This window comes from Temnothorax nylanderi, unplaced genomic scaffold (genome assembly GCF_030848795.1).
Source record: "Temnothorax nylanderi isolate EJ_2023f unplaced genomic scaffold, tnyl_v1.0 TNYL_tig0256_pilon, whole genome shotgun sequence".
Taxonomy (NCBI): domain Eukaryota; kingdom Metazoa; phylum Arthropoda; class Insecta; order Hymenoptera; family Formicidae; genus Temnothorax; species Temnothorax nylanderi.
The window spans coordinates 207,833-233,194 of NW_027249318.1; the positions used below are offsets into that span (position 1 = coordinate 207,833).

Genomic DNA, 25,362 nt, shown 5'->3' on the forward strand with positions numbered 1-25,362 from the left:
TTCATAACACCGCCGACTCATCTTTCAATCCCGCGCTCTTATCGCTTTTGTCCGCTTTTAATCCCCGACGCATTTGTGCGCCATCAGGATGTTAGTTCATATCAGAATATCTTAGACCTCGAGCTCCCATTTATCAATATTAGGGGTATAAATGGAAGATAATCTTTAAGGTAAACTGCAGAATTCCCGAAACCCATGTACATCCGGTGCTGAATATTTATTCTTCACTTAATCCATATCCGATATTTTTTTGCGCGAAGCTTTAATCCTATCTGTATAAATGTCAGATTATTTGAATAAAATAAGAAGGCGTTAGCTAAGTTGTACTTGATAAATACATACGGCCAAGAAAAATCTTCCTATCGATTATTCAGTTGCGAGCTTCATAAATTTTACCTCGAAATAAACGAAAATAATGTTGTAATCTTCAATTTTTTAATTCTATGATTCATAAAAGATGATTCTTTAGCGCTAAATTTTTAGGACATCTATATAAATAATATATATTTGTATATATGTATAAAATCATAAAATGTACATAGAAATTTACCAACTTTATAAATATTTTTCCAGTCTTATTGGATAAAATATAAAGAGCAATATTTTTCTGTCCAATAATATAAACAAATAAAATTAAACTAATATGCGGAGCGCAATAACGAGAATAAAAATATCAATTATCGTAGAATTACCTGCAACAGCCTCGTTCGATAGTGCTTAATTATTCGCTTTACTGCGTGGTGTGCGATATACGAATCCAACATGCATCAAATGAGACAATGCATTCTGTATTTACGTTTATAGATTGTTTTCAATAATTGGATTTCGCGAAAGAAAACTTTTATAGCCGCTGCTGTAAGCTCTGAAAAGAGTTTGGCTTAAACTTCGGAATTATCTGGCTCTCTCTCTCTCTCTCTCTCTCTCTCTCTCTCTCTCTCTCTCTCTCTCTCTCTCTCTCTCTCTCTCTCTCTCTCTCTCTCTCTCTCTCTCTCTCTCTCTCTCTCTCTCTTTCTTTCTTTCTTTCTTTCTTTCTTTCTTTCTTTCTTTCTTTCTTTCTTTCTTTCTTTCTCTCTCAATCCGCGATCTCAGTTGTTTAACGTTCGGAAGGAAAAGGCTATGCATCTAAAATACTTTCATTTCTACCCGTAACATTTTCGCAGATAAACTGGCAATAAAACCGACCGCTGACTGAAAGCAGAACGAAAAATTCCACTCGATGTTATCTCTCTTTCTCGTTGTTCTTTATTCTTTTTTCGACTACTGATTGTACTTTTTACTCACTTATTTGGTCTATTACAGATAAATAGTATTTTGATAAAGATAATCGAGGAAAAGACAAATTTTCAACAGATATACTTAACAAAGAAATAAATACCATAAAAACCTCGGACTCTGAAAATAGACCCTCGTTTGTTAAAGAATGTTGAGAAATACGACCAAAGGCAAAGATTATTCAGACAATGTGAAATGTACAGGTGGGGTGGGATGAATGATTTGTCGCTACGCGCGCGACAAACTTTTTTTAATTACTTTCAAAAATAAAAGTTTTTTTGAAACAAAGTCGCGCGTTTACCGCGGAATAGCGCGAATAGCTTGTCGCCGCGCTCGAATCGTTTGACGTTCAATTGCGATAAATTAAAATTATACGAATCTTCGTAACGCGCTTACCGACGATAACCCGCGATAGGCGAAACGTAAGTAATTTCGCCGATATCGTTGCAACGATAACGATAACTTGGCACAAACGCTACGAACTTGTTTGAGCGTTTCGCCTACGAGCTCCCCGCAGCACAAATCTGGCGCCGCGCTTACGTGCGCGGAATAACAATGTACACGTATTTTTCTTTGTCAAACTTATTTACTAGCCCTGACAATCCTGGAACCTGTTTGCACTCCATTATTTTCACTCTGACGCTACGAGAAGCAAATGAACCTATACGGGCGAATTTCATCGCGCTAAACGCGCCTTGTAGCTTTTATTGCTGCGCGAGTTTCTCTTTGTTGGAGAAAATTGCAATAATAACAATAACTTAATGGACCAGCGAGAAGTATCCTCTTTCACGTGTTCTCATTAGTTCTGATGAAATGGTTAATAGGCTTATCGAATAAACAGAAATGATTATGTGAGATATCCTGCGTTTTCCGTTGATATCCAACATTTTTATCCGTAATTTTCCCATATATTATACTTGAAAATTTCTCAAAAGTTGAAATGTAAATTCTTAACAATTTATATCAATTGTATCTACTAATTGTATATATACCATTTTTAATCGTATAATTATCTCCAAATCATCGTGGTATTATTAAAACAATTTAGTTAAAAAAATATTATATACTAAAAAATATACTAAAGGCTTTTTTTCATTTTTGTTACATAATCTTGTTTTCCTTATATCCTTTACTATAATTTGATTTTAAACTCACCTTCTTCGTTTTACTAAGATAAGAAGTAAACAGAGCCCTTAAAAAATGAGAAATTTAATTTAGAAACACCAGAATTTCAGGCATCACAACGTTGAAGATGATAGCGAAAAAATATATCGCTACGTTACTGCTGTGACTTTCATAATTTTTTCTTCGGGTCTCACCGCGATAACCGTGCTCTTGCTTCGCGATTTTTTCCCCTCATAATCGCCCATAATTTTCTTCACCCTCGCGTACGAAATCTCTCTTTCCTCTTCGACAGCGTCTGTACAACCTACTTTCTCCCGCGAGCTGTTTTTATTTCGCCTATTTTTCCCATTGGCGGTCTTAGAAATAACACTTTGTATACATCTTGTATACCTGCGCCTGGCTGATCTACGCTGCCGGTGCCGGCGTCGAATTATTACGACGAGAGGGTGGAGAGATAAACTGAGGAAAAGGGAATGGATCCCCTAACAAGGACGAAAAGAAGCTGCACGCTGGCCTTCCTTCTGGCCGTGCCCTATAAATAAACCATAATCCACGCATAAAATGGCTGGCATAAATTCCGCAGACGGAACTACCAAACTCGCGTCACTGAGAGAAAAAAATGGTTGCAGTTACTACAATTTCACTATCATTTTTAGTTATTTTCGGTGGCCAACTACATTTTTATAGTTATTTTAACAATGCGAATTATAGCTGATTCATACCACATTATTGTTGTCATAGCTTTAACATGCATTTATTTAACCATAACATGGTTGTGTACACTATAACCTGTGATTTATGTATAGTAAGTTTATGTATAGCAAATATGATGAAAATGACCATAATCTAAAAATATGTACATATAGATTATTTTTACTAATATTATAGCAATAATAACTAAGAACCTCAAACATAATTATTTTAGTATGCAATTAGAGTCGTAAATATTAAATACTTTTCTCTCAGTGTTCGATCTCACGCCGACAAACGTGTGCTCGTCTCCAGTCCTTTAAATCGTATTATTTACAGGTTTTTATATTTTACTTTCTAATTTCTTTAATTTATATTCTTCAATTATTGTATTATTAACAGCTAGATTTAACAATAGATTTTATTTTAATTTTTTTCTAGATATTCAAAATTAATCCTTCTTTTACAAATTAATTTTTAAAACCTTTCTGCTTTCATTTCTTTCTTAATTTCAGTTTGTTATTATTTTTTATTATTATACTATCTCTTATTTCTTATTATATCTGTAATAACATTCCGGATTATGTAACTGAAATTAATGGTACATTAATTAAATGACGTAAGAAATCTGTAAAAGCTTTAAGCATGGTTAAATTCTGTATTCTACAATCGCATAACTCTTGTGTTTAGCAAAATAAGTTTGTATTGCAAAGCTAACACAAGATCCTATTTTGTTTTAGGTCGCCAAAACACGGAGATTAAGTTTAACTCTGACGGGGACGCCTACGGATTTTACAACATCTATCAATATCAAAGGAACATCGAGGGTCGTTTCGATTACACACTCATCGGCACGTGGAGAGAAGAGTAAGTAGCGACCTTCGATTCAAATGGGATTCGCAGACTTTGTCATTTGTCGTACAAGTTGCACACACACAAGCTGTCGCATTAATCTTTAACCCTCTTATATTTCACGCAGCATACTATTGTGATCCAGTTAAACAATTGATGTGACTGTCAGTCCCACGTGTTTCTGAGAATTCGAACAACATATTTCAAAGCAAATTAAAATGTATTTATCAAAATTATTTCGCATACACTATTTATATTTTACATTTGCATTTGAAATATTTGTGCAATATCTATTTTGTCCAATCCTAGATACACACAATAATGATTCGTGTTATTTATTAATCAGCTGAAGAATTATATTTATATTATTCTTTACGAATACCGTATTTCCTCTTTGATAATTTTTAGCTGATTAGCAACTTGTTACATTCTTAAAATAGAATAAATATATAAAAAGTAATATATAGAAAGTAATACAAAAGTTATATAAAAATATGCGAGATTGAATTAAAATACTCAAAATTATTCACGATTTATGCATTTTTGATGTCTCTCTCTGCGGAATTCCCCCAATAAAAATTAGCTTTGTCTGCATAAAATTTCCCTTCGACAGTGCCTCCGGCGTAACAATTCACTGGTAAAATCACTGTGGCGTCCGGATTGCTAATTAAAGGTTAATTTACTCCCTCAGGCTCTCTCTGGACATCAATATGACACGATGGGCGACCGGAGTCGGCGAGTTTCACATTCCACGTAGTATGTGCAGCGATAACTGCCCGATGGGACACATCCGCAATTTTGTAGTAAGTGCATACTGCAAAGTCTGAGGATAACCAAAACCGCTGAGTGCTATGCGTTCTATTAGCTGATAGAATCTCCGAGTAAAAGATCTATATATCGAGCGATCGAATAATGAGAGAACAAGAGATTACAACGAGAGTAGCAGAGAGTATTAAATGCGAATATTAAACGCGATAATGCAAGATGAAACTGCAAATTAACATTTTTTTAAAATAAATATTAATATGATTTTATTATAATATTTTATATTTTTATATTATTTAATATAATGTTTATGTCAGAGCTTTCGAGTAAGGCATTTACCAAATTTAGCAGGTAAATCATTATCATAACCGAATATTAGCGGTTAAATGAGAATTAGTACATTAACTAATAAGCATTAACTAACAGCCGATTCGTGTAACACCTGCTCGTTCCTGTTCTGTTACATATGGACTGTTGCACTGAAGTTCGTTTACAGCTTACCTCTAATTTCATCAACTCGTGGAGAAGGAAGAGGGGGCTTTCGAGTTAATTCAGTTTCTAAAAACTCTATTCTAATTCCGTCACAGCTTATTGATACATCAAGATTAATATATTACTTATAGTAATCTCCTCTATATATTTTTCTCTCTCTTATTTTACATTATAGAGATAATTAATTATAATTTATATTGTGAGAGCAAACTATACAAAATACATTGAAGACAAAATACGAACTTATTAATTGAATTTGCTTTGATGTATCGAAACTAAATGAAATTGTGACGTTAGTCCGGCGATAATTCAGCTTACCTTGCACGATTTATATAATTAAATTCTGATGCACATTTTGACTGAAATCCCATAGGAGCCCGACTGTACAAGTCCTACATACCTATATGCGAGTCTAATAAAGTGAACGCGGACTATCTTCTACCTCATTCCACCTCTCTCCTCTTTTCTATTCTCTATTCTCACTTCCTGTCTTCTCGACGGCCAAAATTTCATGCAAGTTAAAGTAGATTCCGTAATTGTGTCCCAATCCCGAGTTTAACCTTAGATGCGAGCATTTTCCGTATGCCCGACGTTTCCTGCAAATTTCTCCTCGGACGTAAACACACATATATAATGCAATAGTAATTGTACCGCGCCGCGGAGTTTTCTGTGTTTGTTTCTCACTCAACGGGATGTCCGGCCATTTTTTAGCGCAACTTCACGATTTTAGATTAAAAATGCAGCTCCAATTCTCGATTGTTCCAGACCTGAGGGAATTTTAGAGAGAAACAAGTCTATTACAGATACAGCGTAATAAAAATAGCATTAATATACAAGGTCTGTTCACAAAGTCTCCGAACTTTGTCTTAACAATTTTTAGGGAGATTTTCTTACAACGTATTCGGCTTATTCTCCTTCGAAATATGTTCCTTCTCGGTCAATACATCATTTATACTCTCTAAATTTCTTGGAGTGGGAATACTGCCACTCCGGTGAGATTTCACTCTTTTGGAGTAAGATTTCACTCTTTTGGAGTGAGCTCACTCCAAAGAGAGTGAAATCTTACTCCAAAAGAGTGAAATCTCACCGGAGTGGCAGTATTCCCACTCCAAGAAATTTAGAGAGTATATACAAAAATAAATATACAAAGTTTTGAAGATCTCTTTTATACAATATAATAGTATAGATATTGTATAAAAGAGATCTTCAAAACTTTGTATATTTATTTTTCTTTATCTCTTTTATTTTCCTTCTGTTTTAAAATAAAATAATTCAGACTAATTTTAAATTAACGTATTTTTTGCAGTACTAAAATTAAATTTTTCGTATTATTAGCTCTATTTTAATATCCAGTTTAATTAATTCAGAGATTGTAAATCTGCGTTATCAGAACGTATACTAAACTGTATTCGTGAAGCAGCGATACCTTCTAGCTCTTAAATCTCTTGGGACGTAACTCATTTAGTTCACATGGTTCGGACATATTCCTGAATGTGGCTCATAAATGTTTAAAGGGTCTCGCTTAATGTTTCATCGCCGAGTTAAGGGGATGCTGGAGACAGCTCTGTTTTACCGCGAAATTTTCAGACACACTAATCTTTTGATTGATTTCACCGAATTAAAAATTTTTTGTCCAGAATTAAAGTATGGACGATAACGAATACCGCAGACACCATTTGCGTATGAAAAACGAAAAAAAATTAGAAAATTACAGTTTTATTTTCGATTCTGCGGTCGACTCATGACAACATTTGCTGCACATAAAAGTTTTAGACTGTGTACGTATACAAAAACCTGGCAGCGGTCTCGGAAATACAATAAAGAAGAATCCTGCGCTTGCAGAAATGAGCTGCGAGCTTTAGTATAAGAGAAAAGTGTGTTTGAAAATTTCATATGCACATGTTACGCGTCTCCCCGAATTCAGCCAAAAACATACGGATCAGTATAACGGGTAGCCCTAGAGCAGGCGCTCTGTAGGTATGTGTAAGAATCGGTGAGCACTTCTTTATCGACGCTGATCGAGTTCGCCTGCGTTCTGTATGTATGTGTAAGAATCGGTGAGCACTTCTTTATCGACGCTGATCGAGTTCGTCTGCGGCTCCAGCATCCCCTTAATGACGCACTCATCTAACTTTTTTTCAAATCGACGACAGTTTGCCTTTAAAACTCCATAACTCCGATAATTGGTTGCTTCTCTTAGTTGATATTGAGCAAACGAAAAAATATCCGATACCGTGACGAATTGCCACAGCCAAAGGCATTATCGAGCGTCTCGTTACGGCCACGGCAACTAATTAACCTCTCTTTAAAAAACGCAAAAGAAAGAAAATTTGTGAAGTGTTTCTTTGATTATTTATAAAAACGGATATATAATACGATCTTTTCTAATCCGAGAAATAAAACTATTATTCGTACATTTATAAAGATGTGCCCCAAAGTTTCCGGAATTGTTTTAAAAAAATAACATTCTTTGTATTTATTTTTACACTTTTTTTGCTTTTATTTCTTGTTATGTGTATATATATTTTTTGTTTTTTAATGGCATTATTTTTAAAAGCTTTCTTGAGCATTGTGAGATAAACAATGGGTTTGAGCAGGTTTGCTAAAAAAAAAACAAAATATTTTATACACTCGCCGTTCTTTAATATCAATCATTTTCATCTCATAAAATAATTATTAAACATTTTCAAACGCTACAAGAAAGTTCCTGAACAATGACACGATGTTTTCAGCACATTGTCACGTGGCAGCTAGGTTTTATTGTTTCACAATACTGTACACTCGCGATATTTAGCAGCAAATTTTTTTTCCTGCTCCAGTTTACACGAGAAATTCAAACTCCGGGAACTTGTGGATATCCAGATCCTCGCGTATAAAGAAAGTCATATCAGATTTTTAAAATATCACTAATGTATGATTTAATGATTTTTCAATTATTTTTATATTCGTATGTGTTATATACATAATTGTGCTTTCTTTATTTATGCAATGTATTGTTGTAGTATCTCTTACAACTACTGTTTCGTAGTACTTTAACTTTAGGAGGAATCAACAGTTCCAATTATCCTCGTTTATGTTTCTCGAAGTACTTTCGAGGAACGAAAACGAAAGCATTCATTTCACCTTGTTCGTATGCTCCGTTACTTTTAAACTTTGATTTCGCTCGTAGGTATATTTCCTGCAAGTTTAATTTACATTTCCTTTAATCTTAATCTAAGCTCCTGAAATTTCCTTCTTTCTCTCTGCCTTCTCGCAGCTGGCTTGGCTTTATCATTTTTGTGCAATTTGCTTCCGGATTTCAAGACGATCATCCGCGACCTTAATCGACAAACCATATGCTCTCTTCGTATTATTTGCTTTTCTTCTTTTCCATCCATAGTTTTTACATTATCAACCTGCACACACATCTCGCAGGATTTTCAGCAGAATTTTCATTATTTTTAAGCTTTCTTTCTTAGATACGAGGGAACTTTTTTCGGGAAACTTTTTTTTCTGATTCCAGCTTAAATTTTATTCAAGGTTTAGGAAGAGAATTTAAAGTCTTAAAGTCCCTTAAATTCCGTTTTCTACTATCTGTTCATCGTCGCAATTACTTTCGTTTTATCACTTTTTCCGCAATTTGCTCCCGGAACAAGTTCATTCGAGATTTAAAGCTTAATCATCACATCCGCGCCTCATCGACGGTTAATGACGAGAGAGAACTCATTAATGATAAAAGTTTCATTTATGGTTATTACTTTTGATGTTTTGTTATTACTTTTTATTAGGAAAGCTGGCGTCTACTAACGCTCGCGGTTCTTGAGGAAAATACCACAATTTTGCCTAAAGTTACTGAACTCCTCAGTGAGCAAAATGTTAGCAAAGTATGCCAGCAGTTTGCAAATTTGAACATAAGATTGCAGCAGATTGGCAAGTGTGCTCTTACACTTATTGAGTTCTGCCAGCAAGCGGTTTGCCGACAAAAGATTTTCAGCAGAAATCTATCATCTCGTAATCATTTAAATAGAATGTATCGCTTAACTGGTTACGAAATGGCCGATTAATTTCTACAGTCACTCTGTCATATTCTGCTAGCAGATTACGTCATATCTCTGCTGACGTTTTGCTGACAAAATTTGTGGCAAACACTTTGCAAAATTTGTTTCCGTCAGATTTGGCTATTTGGGGATCAATTGTGTATCTTGAAACGAGGAAAATTACATAAATAAGGAAATTTACTAGAATATCCAGTAAATCTAATAAATCATCTGTTCACTTTTGTTAATTTCACCTCGTTTCAAGATACACAATCAACCCCCTTGTCTTACATCGTTTGCATTGCAAAACCGATGAATCCCTGATAAATAATGCGATCTTATCTGTTAGGAATATTGCAAATTCTCCCTCGTTATCGATGCCACGAGGGAGTTACCATGTGGTTCGATCCTCCCGGATTAGAGGATTGAACTCCCATCTATTATTGTTCTCTTGCGTCATACCTTCTTAGTTCTCTAATCTATGCAGATGTGTGTTGTTTGTATCGTTCTCAAGTTCATTACTTTTGTACTTCACAAATAAATAGAGATTCGTGCGGCTTAGCATCCGTCTCGTTTTCCCTGTCCAACGCACTGCTCTGCATTTACCAAATAAATTTAACGAAATGTCTCGCTACGATGAATGCGATACAATGCGGTCAAGTGTGGCCATTAATTGATTCAATTTCAAGTAAAAATTAAAGGACAAATTTTTATATCATTTATTCATCTAAATTTATATTATATGTTATATTATACTTTATTTTTTATCTTTCTCACAATTAATTTATGGACGGTAGAAACTTAAAATTAATTAAGAGAGGAGAACACACAGTAATCGAAATAATAGACTATTACTGAATATTAATGCGTCTAAAATACAAAATGAAAGATACACAGATTTTATTGTATTTACGGAAATTCTATTAAACAGAATTTCAGCCGAATCAACATATGCGAAATTATTTCGTTAATTACCGGATTTAAACGAACATTGCATGCTTGCATATAATGAGATCCGAAAACAATCCGCCGCATTTTTCACGTCAGCCTTCGTATTACTCAAACGAAAGAGAAATGCAAGCAAACGCTCATAGGTGCGATTCATTAAGCGTGACTTAATTAAATAATTAATTAATTACACTAGAAGTGCGTATTTAACTGGTGCGCGCGTTTCGCGCGTTACAAGTTGCATACACTGTCCGATTGAACTGCGCATGATAAACGCCTATCAATGACCGTTTGTTGTAACGACAATTAAAACGCTAATTATCGCCATGTTTTCACTCATTTCTGCAAAATTATTAATCACACGCAATTTGATCTGCGAATAATGTAACCCGTAATCGTTATAATAATTACAAGAGTTTTCATTGTGGCAAATGCTAATGACAATAATGGAAATTATTAGCCATTAGAGTATTATTAGCAATCAGAAATTATACGCGACCGACGCCTTGAAAATCGATATCGGTCAATAATAGCCTAATAATAGCAGGCTGATTGAAACGCGAGATTATTAATAACTGTCAATTCATACAATTTCTGTGCAGTACGCATGACATAATGTATAAAGTTACGCGTTTACACAAAGTTCCTCCATAATTACAAAATATCTTCTCGCCAGTCATATTCCTGCACCATTGGTCCACTTTTATCCCCCTATTATTGTTGTTTATGGATATTACTTGAGCGAGTACTAACTCGAATAAATTTAAGTACTTTCGAACTGCGATGAAACCGTCAGTTTTACCCGTGACGTGGACCATTTGTTATTCCGCGGTGTAACGCGGAGGAAGCTGACGCTAATAATGGAGGGAGGCGGGAGGCATTTGTTGCGTCCGGGAGCAAATTTATTTTTCCATGCAGCTTCCGTAAATAATTCTGATCTGTCTGTTTGTCCGTTAGTTCCAAACAAACGTCAATGGAGATCTCATCGATATCTAACAGTATTTTTTCAACAGTTACATGAAAAATAATAGATTTCTCCCTGAATACCGTTGGACGTCATACGTCACGTATTGAAATGTACCTTTACGTCACTCGTTTTTCAATCGTTCAGACAACGATGGTTATAGATACTGACAAACTGTCGCTTCTTATCCAAGAAAATCCGCTTGTCTAAAAGCATAAGCTCGCTTGTATATTCCTGTATGTACAATCAGACATAAATCCTGCATACCCTCGGTGCTTCTCGCTGAAATCTCTTCTATTATTAAAATCCTATTTACTCGTGATTTATATCAATACGATAGAAGATCGCCTAAGCTCTAATTTTAAACTTTGTTTAATTTCACGCGATTAATTCAGTAATTCGACGGGTATACGACGTGCAGAATTTAATCCCTGGATGTACAACATGCTCTTTCGATAAATCAATGAAATGCATAAGATTATTATAAAACCGTTGCATTTACGATAATTATTAAATCGCTATCAATCAATTGCCAACAACAATGATTACTAACAATTGATATCGACAATTCACTGCGGCTACAAGCTTCGTTACTCTCCACTGATTCAAGACAAGCGGTTAATTGTTTGTTTTCACTTGTCTCTCAATTGATGCTACATGTTATAAGGAACTTGCCAATTTTCAGGAACCCTGCTGTTGGAGTTGCGTCGCCTGCCGGGAGGACTCCTACGTGTACAACGACACGTGCAAGAACTGTAATCCCGGGTATGCGCCGAATTCCACGATGACGGGCTGCGTCAAGCTCACCGCCGAGGTCATACCCTGGACGAGTCCTTGGGCGCTGGTGCCGCTGATATTCGCATCCATCGGTATCCTCAGCACCCTCTTCACTACCGTCGTCTTCATACGGTAAGATGTTTCCCTTCATCGCGTTGTACTTTAATTTAATTGATTATTTAGCAAATCTACTTCCCAGATGAGTCCAAGTGATGGATCCGGTTTAAATGGAATATTAATTTGGGATTTCATTATAGTATATGTACATAATATCAAAGATTGCAATAATTGCTTGATATTTCTGTTAAAGAGAAGCCATTCTTTAATTGGTCTTTAAAGACTCTATCATTAACACTCTGCGGTCCGCCGACGACACAGAGCTGTGTCGCTCGAATATTGATGTTGCAATCCGCTGACAACACACAGAACGTTACGGTCCACTAACGCCACACAGCCGTCGCGATGTAAGAATATTAATCTTCGACATATACGTACGTCGCACATCAATTATAGTATGCAGGTGTTATGAATAAAAATTTAAGCGAAACGTTGCCTGGTAACACTAAAACAATTTTAAACATGATTGAAACTATACACAATGCAAACGTTATAATTTATAATTGAACGGCCTTCAACGTAATAAGATTATATCTAGAATATTGTTTCAAAACGTATCATACAAAAAAGGAATAATTTAAATAATATTTAAAATAAAGTCTATAATGTGTTTTATTTTCTAGAAATCTTGAAAAGTGATATTTATTGCCTCAAAGATTCAATATACGTTTGACTTTTTTCGGTTAGAAATAAACTATTATTTTTAACTCTACGTTACTTTGCGTTACTCTATATGTTTATATACGTTACTGTAAAATATAGGGGAGACCGGGGTGAAGTCATCACTATTTTTTCGGTGCCGATTTTTAACAACAAAAGAAATAATTTTAATAAAATGTGGTATACCGTTGTAAAGAGTGAACCTTTGGCTACAAAATTTATAAGGACATTTTTGGTCTACGTCGCTTCGTTCAACTGGTATAGAGTGAAAACGACAAAGGTGCAAAAATTGAAATGTCAAAATTGCCGGGGCGGAGTCGTCACTCCATTCTCGGACTGAATTTTAAATGAAAATTCATAATTCCAATTATGAAAAATAATAGGATAGATTTTATTAATTATTTTTTAATAGAAAAATGGAAACATTAATTAAAGACACGATGGCGGAAAATAATTACAAGAAAAGCGCACACACTTATGTGCCCTACGCTCGCACGAAACGCACTGTTCCTCGTCAGCTCTATTCTGTCATCTCTGAGCACACGCAGCACATATTATCCAAGTCTTCGCCGGAATCCACCCCTGCTGCTTCGTTGACTTTGATTTTCGCCCGAAGCCTCCATGATATGGCTTGGTGACGACTTCGCTCCAGACACAGATTTTAAGTTTGATCGCTCATGAAATATTAGAAATCAACGAAAATAAAAAAATTTCACTGGATTCGTATTCAGCATGCATTACTCTTCCAGAATCACTTATCTCGAGATTCGGAGAAAAAATAATATTTAAAATATTTATAATTTTCGACGCGCAAAAAATTTTACTTTTTACCTCCGAAAACACGTTTGCCTTAATGAAAATCACAACATGGCATATAATCTCACTAAACTCCGTTGGTCACATGGGCACCATAAGTAGTGTTTACAATATTAATGGCGAGTTCACACAACATACAGATTTCGAGATAATTGTAGTAACGACTCCACCCCAGTGACGACTCTGCCCTGGTCTCCTCTACTGCAGCTTTAGAAATCTACTAAATTCACAGAGTAAAACTTTTTTATTGATCGAATGCTGCACAAAATGTTTCACAATTAAAGAAGAACTTTTGCACATTTACTTTTAAAAAATATATAATATTATCAATTTTTATTTAATTGTATTAATTGACGATTATAGTGTAAGTGACATGTGTTCTCTGCTCTAATGAGCTAAAGATCTGAGTTCCAATCCGACCAAAAATCATCAGTTTTTATTCGATCGTCCCCTCTCGGAAGGTAATAATAGCCACCCACCGAGAGTATCTAGTCACGAGCACTCCTCTACATTTGCCGTTCGAAATCGACGTTAAATTGTAGGTTCCATATATCTAACACACACATACACACATACAGAGAGAGAGAGATGCAGAGGGGTCATGACGCTCGAAATCGAGCAAAAAACAATGGAGGAGGAGAATTTAATTTTAAATTACCAAAGAATGAAGAAGAAGTACAATGAACGTTGAGATATAATGTCGGAATGTAAAATACATACATGCAAGCAGTTACGTTAAAAAAGTAGTTACATTATAACAACGCGAGTGAAGCCTTGAATACAATACAAAAGTACAGGCAATAGGAACAGGGAATAAACCAGACAACAGAAATAATCCCATTTCAACTTATATGAATTTACTGTGATTGTTTAGATACAGACAATAGAGAATAGAAATCCAACGCGTCGGAAATTCTGTTCCTATTGCTTATTTCTGCATATTCCATATTGCGTTAATACACAGTTTTCGGTCAATTGAAATGTGGTTATTTCCGTTGCCTGTACCTTTGTATTATGTGATAGGCTTAATGTACGATTAACTGTCTGAGAGCAAATTTAATAAATGTCTTTTGACGCCTTTGTTTGCAATCAAAAATATATACAGCTCAATTCGTATCATAGCTGTATAGTTTATTTCTGTCAGATGCCACAGTTTAATACAAACTGCGGACAGCAAAGTGTTAACAAATAATGTGATTAAGTCAAAATTTTTATTGCGTTAAGTAAAAATATAATTGATGCAAAAAAGCTCTTTTGGATTTACCGTCATGTAAAAATGACGAATTAATTTGACTCACATCCGACATCTTCTTTTTCAATGAAAATATAACGAGGTTGAGCGGGGAATATTAACATCAAAAAAGAGTGCTTAAAAAGATTGAAAGTCGATGCTTTCGAAGCGAAAATTTAATCAAAAGCTTAATTAGCTTAATTGACCTATTAAACTTACTTAATTAAAGGGCTAAAAGGTTTTCTGTATTTCATTATACATATAGATGTACAAAAAGAAATAGAACTTTTGAAGTTCTACAGACTTGTTTTCCTTTTTTATTTTCACTGGAGTTTAAGTGATTAACACGTAATTATCAAATCCGCGTAGTTTCTTGTGTAAAAATTATAGCTGATAATTTAAACTATTTATTATACGACTCAACACCTCGAGAAAGTATATAATGACAAATTTTGTACCTAAGCACATTTCCCTTATTATTAATCAGTGCAATTAAAAGAAATTTTACTTTTTTTCGGATGTTAAAGAACTCTAAAGCGTTGAAAATAATACATAAATAAATAAAGAAATATAAGCAAATACGAAAGATATCGAGTCGCACACTTGCAAAAATATTATTTATCACAATTCAATATTTTTAAGTGCTTAATCTATTTGATACACAACATTAACGTATAGAATTTCTGCAAACATCGAAAAAATTAATTAAAGTATCTTGTCTGGCCTCGTCGATTTTGCTGTGAATATTTTCTGTTTGAACCGCAGATTCAATCGTACTCCGGTGATTATGGCATCGGGACGTGAGCTATGTTACGTTCTGTTGGTGGGAATTCTCTCCTGCTACGGCATGAGCTTCGTCATACTGAGCAAGCCGACGATATGGAATTGCACATACCTCAGGATCGGCCTCGGTCTCTGTCTCAGTATATGCTACAGCGCGATCCTCACGAAAACCAATCGAATATCGCGGATATTCAACCAGGGCACGAAGAAGATCAAGAGGCTCTCCTACACATCGCCCAAGAGCCAAGTGGTAATCGCTATCGGTGAGTACGAGCTGCACTCACCTCGGTAAACACGTCGACAAGCTGTGGCATTGAGAGGATAATTGCACGCCGATGCTTGACACAACGTGAAATAAAAGCCGTGTTCGACCAAAGAAAGGGAATAATGGTGCGATCCTTACGATAAGATTTCGCATCGGTATTTCTTATTAAGATAGACACGATAAAAATTTGCACTTTGCTGACGCAATCCGTATACTTGTTACACTTTCGATCAAAACTAAACATCACGCTCCATAACGCTATTTATTTTTAAACAGGAATTAATATCTCAAGAGATACTTGAACAACGATTTGAGTTAATCGTCATTGCCCTTTCTACCCTCTCTCCGTGTCTTAAAAATTTTACAAGTTTTATGAAATATTATATTATTTTTTAATAGAAAGTTATGCGAGAAGTTATGATTTCCAATCAATCACGCCTTTTATTAACTATAAAATCTCGTAAATTATATACAAATATAAATAATTCTATTTTTTAAATCAAATAACTTTATTCTGCTTTTGTGAAGAGGAAATAATTTGGAGAAATGCGCGGGGCATTGCATAGATCTTCTCTTCTCAGCACGTTTCCGTTCATTATTCGATTAACAATGCAAACAGTGGCTTCTAAAGTACGCAGAACCTGATCCTGGATTACGTGACTCCCATTTGCTCAGGGATCACCGCAGTACAACTGATCGGCGCGATCGTATGGCTGATGATCGAGCCGCCGGACACCACGGAGATCCATCCGTATCCGCTGTCCGCGGTGCTCACGTGCCGCGTGTCCACGTTCTCCCTGATGATGTCCCTCGTCTACAACATGTTCCTGATCTTGATGTGCACCCTGTACGCGTTCAAGACCCGCAAGATACCGGAGGACTTCAATGAGGCCAAGTACATCGGCTTCACCATGTACTCCACGTGCATCGTCTGGCTGGCCTTCGTGCCGATCTACTTCGGCACCAACAACGACTACAAGGTTTGTGCCACAGATCGCGGGTCCACAGGTGCGAAACCACGCGCCCGTCTTCACACACACACACACACACACACACACACACACACACACACACACACACACACACACACACACACACACACACACACACACACACACACACACACACACACACACACACACACACACACACACACACACACACACGCACACACGCACACACACACACACACACACACACACACACACACACACACACACACACACACACACACGAGCCTTATGGCGCGTTTTTCTGTGTTAACATGTAAAGACGAGCGGACGGCTGCCTACATTGCAGGTTCAGATCGCGAGTATGTGCATGTGCATCAACATCTCCGCCTCGGTCGCCCTCGGCTGCCTCTTTACGCCCAAGGTCTACCTGGTGCTGTTCCAGCCGTACAAAAACGTCCGCCCCGGTCACCCTAATGTGCGTATGCTGGTTTTGTTACTTATCCCATCTAACAATTTAATTCGTGAAACGGGATAGACGGAATGTCCTAGAGTTTCCAGAACTTAACTTGACTCCAAATCTCACTATTATGTATAGTAACAGCAATCTCTGTTTTTCGCCGATTCTGGAATAACTTGTATATTACATTAACTTTGATGAGGATTTCAGGGGGTAACTTTTTTTGCCGTTCGAGAACTCAATTTAGACTTTGCCGTATACCTAGATTCGACTCAAATTATCGCATTCTCCTCTCCTCGCACAAGCAAACAGATTTCTATTGCCTATTAACCTTTACCCTGCGCGAGGACAAGCATGTCGGACAAACTTTGATCTAATGCCACAGTAAATTACACATTAGGGTTTCGCTGTTATAAACGATTTATTGATTAGAAGGCACAATAGTGCAAAATTACCAATTCAATGCTCTGGGACATATATAAACATATTTCTCTTCCAAATCCCTTCTCTTGTTAGCATTATGGCTAATTCCTGGATATTCATTATTAAACAAATCCCGTCGTCGAAGCTGTTTGTTCTGGTTCCCATACTCCATCAAGAGAATTAAGCACTTAACGCAAGGGAGCACTATCCTTCAACAAAACAAGGAAAGAAACTATTAAAATTAATTACAGCTTATTACACTGTTCAACAAAAAATTACTTTTTTTTCGAACACTAAAGAATAATCATTTCTTATAGTTTTTAGACGCTGAATTCGATCCTGTTTGTCAAATTGCTTGAGAAATTTGCAATTAAAGTTGCAAAAAGGGCTATTTTAATGTATTTTGGTACATTATAACTACGACATGTGACGTGTTGGAGAAGTTTTATTGCAAAATTATAAGTACGTTGTTACTTTCAGCCCTTAAAAGGAATTTGTTGCGTCGATTATGGTTAAAAAGATATTGATGATTAACGTAAAATGTATTGATTGCGTCAAAGTTCTAATATAATACACTAAAATAGTTTTTTTTGTAATTTTAATTGCAAAATTCTCAAAATATAACGTGGTAGAGCAATTTACTAAACGGAATCGTATTCAGCGTCCAAAAAAACAATGGGAAACATTTTCTCGTTAAACGTTATTCTCGTTCTTGTGTATTTTTTTTCAACAGTGTTTTATCGCGCGCGTGTTTGTATCATAGAATTTAATAACATTTGTTCCTCAAAATTGAAACACGATAGAAAACCGTTTTATTTTGCAATAATTCCGATCACAAAATACTGAGAAAGTTGCATCGAAATAACAATCCCCCTCCTTTATTTATTTACTTAAATTACAAGAAATTGAGGTTTAGAGTCGTAAATATCTGAGCTTTCTATAACTATAACGACCACCGTTAAAAAATAATCGTAATACGCTTTATCAAAGTGCAATTACAAAAGGGGGGGTCGAGTCTCTATAAATTTATAGTCAGAAACAGATCGGTGAACACGTGGACACTGTGTTGAAACGTTGCAGAATTAATTGTGAACGTTATGCCGAATTCAGCTGGATACACTGGTGCGCACAAAGGCGCACGTAAAGGCCGGGCTGAAATTGATGTTAAAGACGTATATGCTAACGCTATAACGCTAAACAATTCGATCAATTTGACGTTCAGTCGTAAGTTACCGCACTGTTTGCGGAATTTATGCCGAGCAGAGTGAATTTCCATTCCACTGATCGAGTCGTGCTTATACGTGTGCGCTATGGTAAATCCGCGCGCGACGGCTTTTTGCTTGCACCGGTGCGCATTGTAGAAATACAGCCCGGGGGAGGATATATTCGCTATTAAACTACAACCCTCGCCCCCCGCCTTCCCTGTTCCGCCCAATCCACCTGACGATGTCTAACAATTTATTCGGGACTTCCGCAGACGAGCGGCTTGCAGAGCGGCAATCGCGCGGCGTACAGCATGCGCTTCGCTGCCGGTCGCAGCCAGACGATGCAGAGCGTGACATCGGCCTCGGCGGCCTCGCGCAGCAGCCCGACGATGCCCCGCGGGGCCACGGGACGCGCGGACGAGCGGAAGCACGCGAACGGTGAGACCCAGGCGCTGGCGAGCCCGTCGGTCGAGGAGACTTCCGTTAGCTAGGTCGCTCTCATACACCTCCCTCCCTGTCCAGAGCATCGGGCGAGGATGCGCGAGACCGAGGCGGAGGTGTATGTTGTTAACGGCGGCAACGACGGCGGCGGCGGAGGCGGCAGCGGCGGCGGCAGCGGTGGCGGCGGCGGCAACGACAGCGGCGACGACGACGACGAAGATGGGCGCAAGCTGTCGACCGTTCAGGAACTGCCGGAGCTCACCGCCAGCCCGCCGGTCAGCCTGGCGATGCGCCAAGCACGCGAGAGGAGTCAGCGCGAGGAGTCGGGCGAGCCGCGCCGCGATTCCGATCAGGTGATGGATTTTCCTCGCCTCCGACAGAGGATTATTCAGCAGGAACGCGAGCAGATTGAATGGCTTTTCAAAAGAGCGTGATAGTGAGAATCTAATCGAGCACAGCTGACTCAATTAGCTTGCAAGAGCTTGATACGCAAGAAAGCCTTTCTTTTCCATGCAAATCGCCCGCAAGGTGTTCGATACCTGGACTTTTATACCTCGCTTTATTCAAGGAATTCGTCGTTTTATTGCGCACTTGGCGATTGTTCATTTCAGTTGCATCGCAGGACTTCTCTCTTTTCGCTTGCTTTCAGAAATTTACTTTTCTGGAACTTCTCACCATGGCTAACTCTCTCGCTACATCGTTTGCGTTATTTTGTAGCGCTTTTTTATTTTACTTTGCCACGCTTTGTAACGTTCGTTACGGCTTTATATAGTCACGAGACGCAATTCCTAATCCATATACTCTTGTATTTCCTTCTCGAGCCGAGCGATCGCAACGAAGCCGCGATCAGCAGCATTTCCGAGAGAGTAGAAGCGCGCGCGAGGAAAGAGGGATCGTGCCCGAACGAGGAGCAGATTCTAAGCTACAGCAACTCGCCGACCTTCTCCGAATTCTCCTCGTAGTATTCGAACGGTCATCCCGAATCGCGACAGGTACCCCCTTCAGCATCCTTCACGGAGCTTCCGACCAGCACGAAGGGCCTCGTCTACCTTGCCGCACTCGACAGCATTTTATAACCGCCAGACGTTTTATATATTCCCACGAGATGTGAGTGATCTGCCAACGCTTGTTTAACTCTTTGTACTCCCGTGGCGATACACCAAGTTACACTGGATGTTTCGTAACACTCCGATATTTTAGGAATTGACTTTTTGAGGTCATTTCACGAAGAAAAGCTCATGTGAACATATGGTCTCAAAAAGCGTCATTTCAGCGATACAGAGTGTTAAAAATTCTATAAAATTGTTTTTAATAGCTTTTAAACGAAAAAAGGTTTTTTTTTAGCAAGTACTTGTAATATTTTGTAAAAAGTCAATGGCGACTATAGAAGCAAATTTTAGTGCATTACTGCCCAAAACTTTTATGACAATGGAATCAAATCTTTCTGCAGATTTTTATTATTTCATTAAAATACATTCTCTCAATCAAATACATTCATTCTTAAAGATTCTAAAAAATGGTAATTAAAAGAATAAAATAATTTTATAGAATTTTTAACACCTTGTATCTCTGAAATGAGATTTTCGAGATCATTTATATTCATATAAACTTTTCTTCAACTTGTCAAATCAATTCATAAAATATTGGACAGTATTTAAGAAATACCCTGTATAACTGAATCTGACGGACATTCTTATCATAAATTAAATAATATACATTTGAACTATAAAAGAGGAATCTAAATTAAAATCGAAAAAGCTTCCATTAACTGAATAATTTATATTTTTAAATTATCGTGTCTTCTTTCAGGACAGATAGTTTCTTTGACAACGAAAAATTGTCAGAAAATTATGAGAAATTATCAGAATAATTTTGAGTGCAAAGAGTGATATTTGAAACCGTAAACGCATACTCGACGGCCGCAACTTGGTCGTCGAAAAAAATGGTCCTTTCGCACAGACTACGATTTTGTAGTTATTCATATCGGAAACCTTCGTGTTTTGTTTACCCTCGGGCGCGCGTACGCCACGCTCTCGTCGACATTCAGCAAGTTTCCAGCATCACGCGGCTGAGTTTTTGAGGTCTATTCAACTTTCGCGGACAAAGACCTTTTTCCTATATGTGTGCCAATAACGCGGTGGAGTTTATATGAGTTTCGAATTGACCGGAACTCGGCAAGTACCAAGTATTTCGACGTGAAAACAATGGACGAGAGATGCATTGTATATTCATATTATTTCATATTAAGAGAATATCCTCTACGAGAGAGAGGATTTGTATAAATTAAATATTCGATATTTCTCATAATTAATTTGCGCCAGATAAATAGCACTTGCTCGTTATTCACAAAACCATCTCGGTATTGTTATATCAACGTGGTACGGTAAATGATAAATTACTCGAAATGATGATAGATCGCCCGAAATTACGCGAAGGTGGTCCTTAAAACTCTCCCTCGTGATTTTGGAATACTGTGTACATACGTTAATTAATTATGAACGGATATGAGTGTGCTAGGAATATATGGAAGTATTACAATTCGATAATCAAATTAGCCGAGGTAATTATCGCATCCTATCGCTCGAAGACGAATCACGGATGCGAATGTTAGCGATAGCGTTAATCTCAGTCGTAGTAGAAACGAGAATTACTAATTATTATATAATGCTAACAGCGACTATGCGTAAAGGTGTCAGTTGCCAAATATTCGAAATAGGAATTGGTCGTGGTGATCTAAACGTTCTTAAAAAACCCATCACTTTTATCTTCAATTTGGCTTTAAGGTAAAAATTCCTCTTATATATTAAAATTTATGCGAGAGAGGCTGCAATGTGAAATTGGAGACGTGAAGTACAAATCCAATTCGCACATTATTCCTTTCCGTTTTCAGCGTAGAAACTTTTGCACAGCTTATCCTTAAGTAAAAATAACTTGTGTCAAGTTGAAGAATAGATCCTCGCAAAAAAAAAACGGAACATTAATCCCAGCTCGAACGTATAAATTCGAGGCACAATAAATGCGCTAAAGTTAAGACAACGATGAATTTATTTTTAACGCGTCTCAACGCAGTTGTTACATCGAGAGTACGCCTAATAATAAACTATATTTTGATGAGAGAGAGAGAGAGAGAGAGAAGAGAGAGAGAGAGAGAGAGAGAGAGAGAGAGAGAGAGAGAGAGAGAGAGAGAGAGAGAGAGAGAGAGAGAGATCACACCGACCCTACAAGTGTAACACATTCCTATACAAAGAAACCAAAATCAAAACGATTTTATTTGCAGCACGGTAAGAATTGCTAGGTAAGAAAGACTCGACGAAGCGTTTTTCGGCGACAATTATATTAATGTTGTTATAGCCATCGCAAGCGTAGAGCGTAAACGAAGGCAAAGTCTATATCGACTCGTTAGGACTGTTATTATCGTTTCCAGAGAATATCGAAAGAATGTCTTGCTAATTCGATTTCTATATATTGCTATTTCACGCGTTGTACATATACGATACGCCTAAGATACCGTTGTTGATTATTTATCGTAACGTATCTCTGCGTTAATATTATCTGAAACGAATGTTTGTATGGCATACGTATCATTGAAAATAAATTTGAATACAGTCATTGACACTTTGATTATCATGTCGCACATATGGCAGTAAGTGATGATTTTATTTAGCCGTAATTAAGGAATGATTTTATTAAGTATTTATTAAAACATTAAAATAGAACAATAAAATATAAAAATAATACACTAGATTTATTAGAAACATGATTGTATATATTTATTGTTCTATTTCTCTATTTATATTTGTTTCAATCACAAAAGACCTATTATTTCGGTTTGTAAATGACACTCTTATTTATTTCATTTGAAATTATATTATATAATTTATATTATATTATATACTAACGTACAGGATAAGGAAAAAATACCAATAAAACGTTTCAAAAACAAAGCATTTGAGAAAAAAATATTACATACAAAAGTAGGACTTCAACAAATGAGGTACCCATTTAATCTTAAGTGCAGTTATGAAAGAGATCTCAAGGCAAATTTCAAAATCTTAAATAGAAATCTTTATTGTTTATTTGATATTTTTGTAGCTGACATGGAGATCTTTTTAAAGTACTATCGACCTGGCAACTTCCGCGTGATAAAACATGGTTGAAACAATTTTTTTGTATGTAACATTTTCTCTCAAATACCTTGTTTTCAAAATATTTTATCGATCTGATACTTTTTCCTCACCCTGTATAGCATTCCTCACTGTATATAGTATATGTATAACATATAATATACGTTGTATAAAATATATTTTTATATTTATTTACTATTTATTTTTTTATATTTATTTTTTATGGTTTATTTAATTTAAACCTGCATATTTTATAAATACCCTCGTACTTCTTGACTTTACGAAATCAAATTGGCGGTCAAAGTGTTAAATAACTTTTTTTCGCAAATATTATCCAATTCTTTCTTCTTTCTTTTCCTCTTTATTTTTATAAGATCTGTCCTAACTTCTATTCGATTCAATTAGTATTTAAGAAATATCGCGGATTTGTGCTCCACCGATATCACTTGATTATTAAATTATTTTAATTAACGACTAATTAATATCTTTGATGATTGAGCGTCTGTGTGTGTGTGTGTGATTGTACAAAATATTATATAGCGTTGAAATCTAAATAGACGTCGTTGACACTGCGTGCATGTACTAATATAATAGCTGTTATACATGTGTACTTATGTGCCTAGCATCGTGAGCTACTTTTCGTGACTGTATATCGATATCTTCGTGATTAAATCGAGTAACGATAAAAGATACCAAAGATTTTGTCAACAAACAAACAGTAAAATATAATATTATTTTATTTTATTAAGTTTTAGACATTTTATTTAATAAATTTGTATTTATTGTTATAATTATCATTAATGCATAGTAATTTAGCGGTAACATACTACTGAGAAATGTTATTCTATACCTTATGAAGGTATAGAATCTTTATAAGGTATAATATATCATAAAAAGATAATGAATCTTTTTATCGTCACACTATTTATATTAACGCTGAACTTTCTTTCTTCCCCTTATACTTTTATTACAACTAGAGAAATGTTCTAATAATCGCAAATGAAAAAGACTTTTATAAGCAGTCGTTATCCGATTTAATGGGAAAATACGGCGTAGTAGAGATGTACGAGTGATTGTTATAAATGCGTTATTAATTGGACATACGACGAAAAACTAAATATTGAACTGTCGGCCCGAAGAGTGCGTAAGTAACTTCATAAGTATACAACTGCCTGCGATAATAAGCCGATTAACGAACGATGACATTAATGGACTCTATATATAACAATGTTAGTCTAAGGAGAGACCTGTTCACACAAGTCTAAACTGCAACGTCCGGTTCAAGTGCAAGTACCTTGCGATTTCTCATTCTAAAGCTCCAAAGGATGGATAGACGGAAGCTCTAACTTTTCCCTGGTTAAAAGTTCTCCGATCCTATCAAGTCGAATCATAATCATATCTTCTCGTCGTCGTCATGTCGCCATGTCGTGGAGAACTTTACTTAAATGGTATAACAGTTGTAGGAAAAGATTACCCGTTATGCAGTCGACTTATTTTAAAAGTTATCATTTAAACGAGATGTATTACTTCTAGAAGAGAGAGAGACAGAGAGAGGTCAAGAACATTGATATGTATTGTCAGTTTTTACGAACGAGTGGAGATGTACTTGACTGTATCAAACACGTACCTTAGAACGATTAATTAACGAACTGCCGCTGCGCGGTACAATCCATAACGGAGTTCCACAGACTCGTTTAGCAATCAGCGCGATTATCGGTAGTTTGATACATATATCTACGTGTTTGAAATCGATAGATAGAGAAATCGTGGAAAAAGAAATTAAATATATACATGTATAATGTCAGTTGCGAACGAGAATTCCCGGTTTAGCGCGTAAACGACCGTTCCCGACCGCGAAATATTCAATTTTAAATCAGAGAGTTTTATATATTACGGTACCAAGTCGATGTTATAGCACAAAGAGAAAGAAACCGACGAATATACCATAGGTATAATTGTGAACCGTACTTTGTAGGATATTAAAAA

The 25,362-nt window shown here is 36.4% G+C and overlaps 1 protein-coding gene across 4 annotated transcripts in view; it reads left to right on the top strand.

The window, feature by feature from the left end:
- LOC139780011 (metabotropic glutamate receptor 8) overlaps positions 1-22,886 on the top strand; it is a 179,021-nt gene extending 156,135 nt beyond the window's left edge. For 2 of the 4 annotated variants that reach the window (XM_071718538.1, XM_071718539.1), the window contains exons 10-18: positions 3,828-3,954; positions 4,631-4,742; positions 11,810-12,033; positions 15,491-15,771; positions 16,449-16,753; positions 17,073-17,201; positions 19,084-19,249; positions 19,334-19,605; positions 20,074-22,886. In XM_071718538.1, the coding sequence (XP_071574639.1) occupies positions 3,828-3,954; positions 4,631-4,742; positions 11,810-12,033; positions 15,491-15,771; positions 16,449-16,753; positions 17,073-17,201; positions 19,084-19,249; positions 19,334-19,605; positions 20,074-20,214 (1,757 nt within the window). In that variant the 3' untranslated portion in view covers positions 20,215-22,886. Of the gene's footprint in view, positions 1-3,827; positions 3,955-4,630; positions 4,743-11,809; positions 12,034-15,490; positions 15,772-16,448; positions 16,754-17,072; positions 17,202-19,083; positions 19,250-19,333; positions 19,795-20,073 lie in introns of those variants that run through there. The other 2 variants (XM_071718540.1, XM_071718541.1) reach the window with 2 other exon arrangements.
- Positions 22,887-25,362: the final 2,476 nt, after the last annotated feature.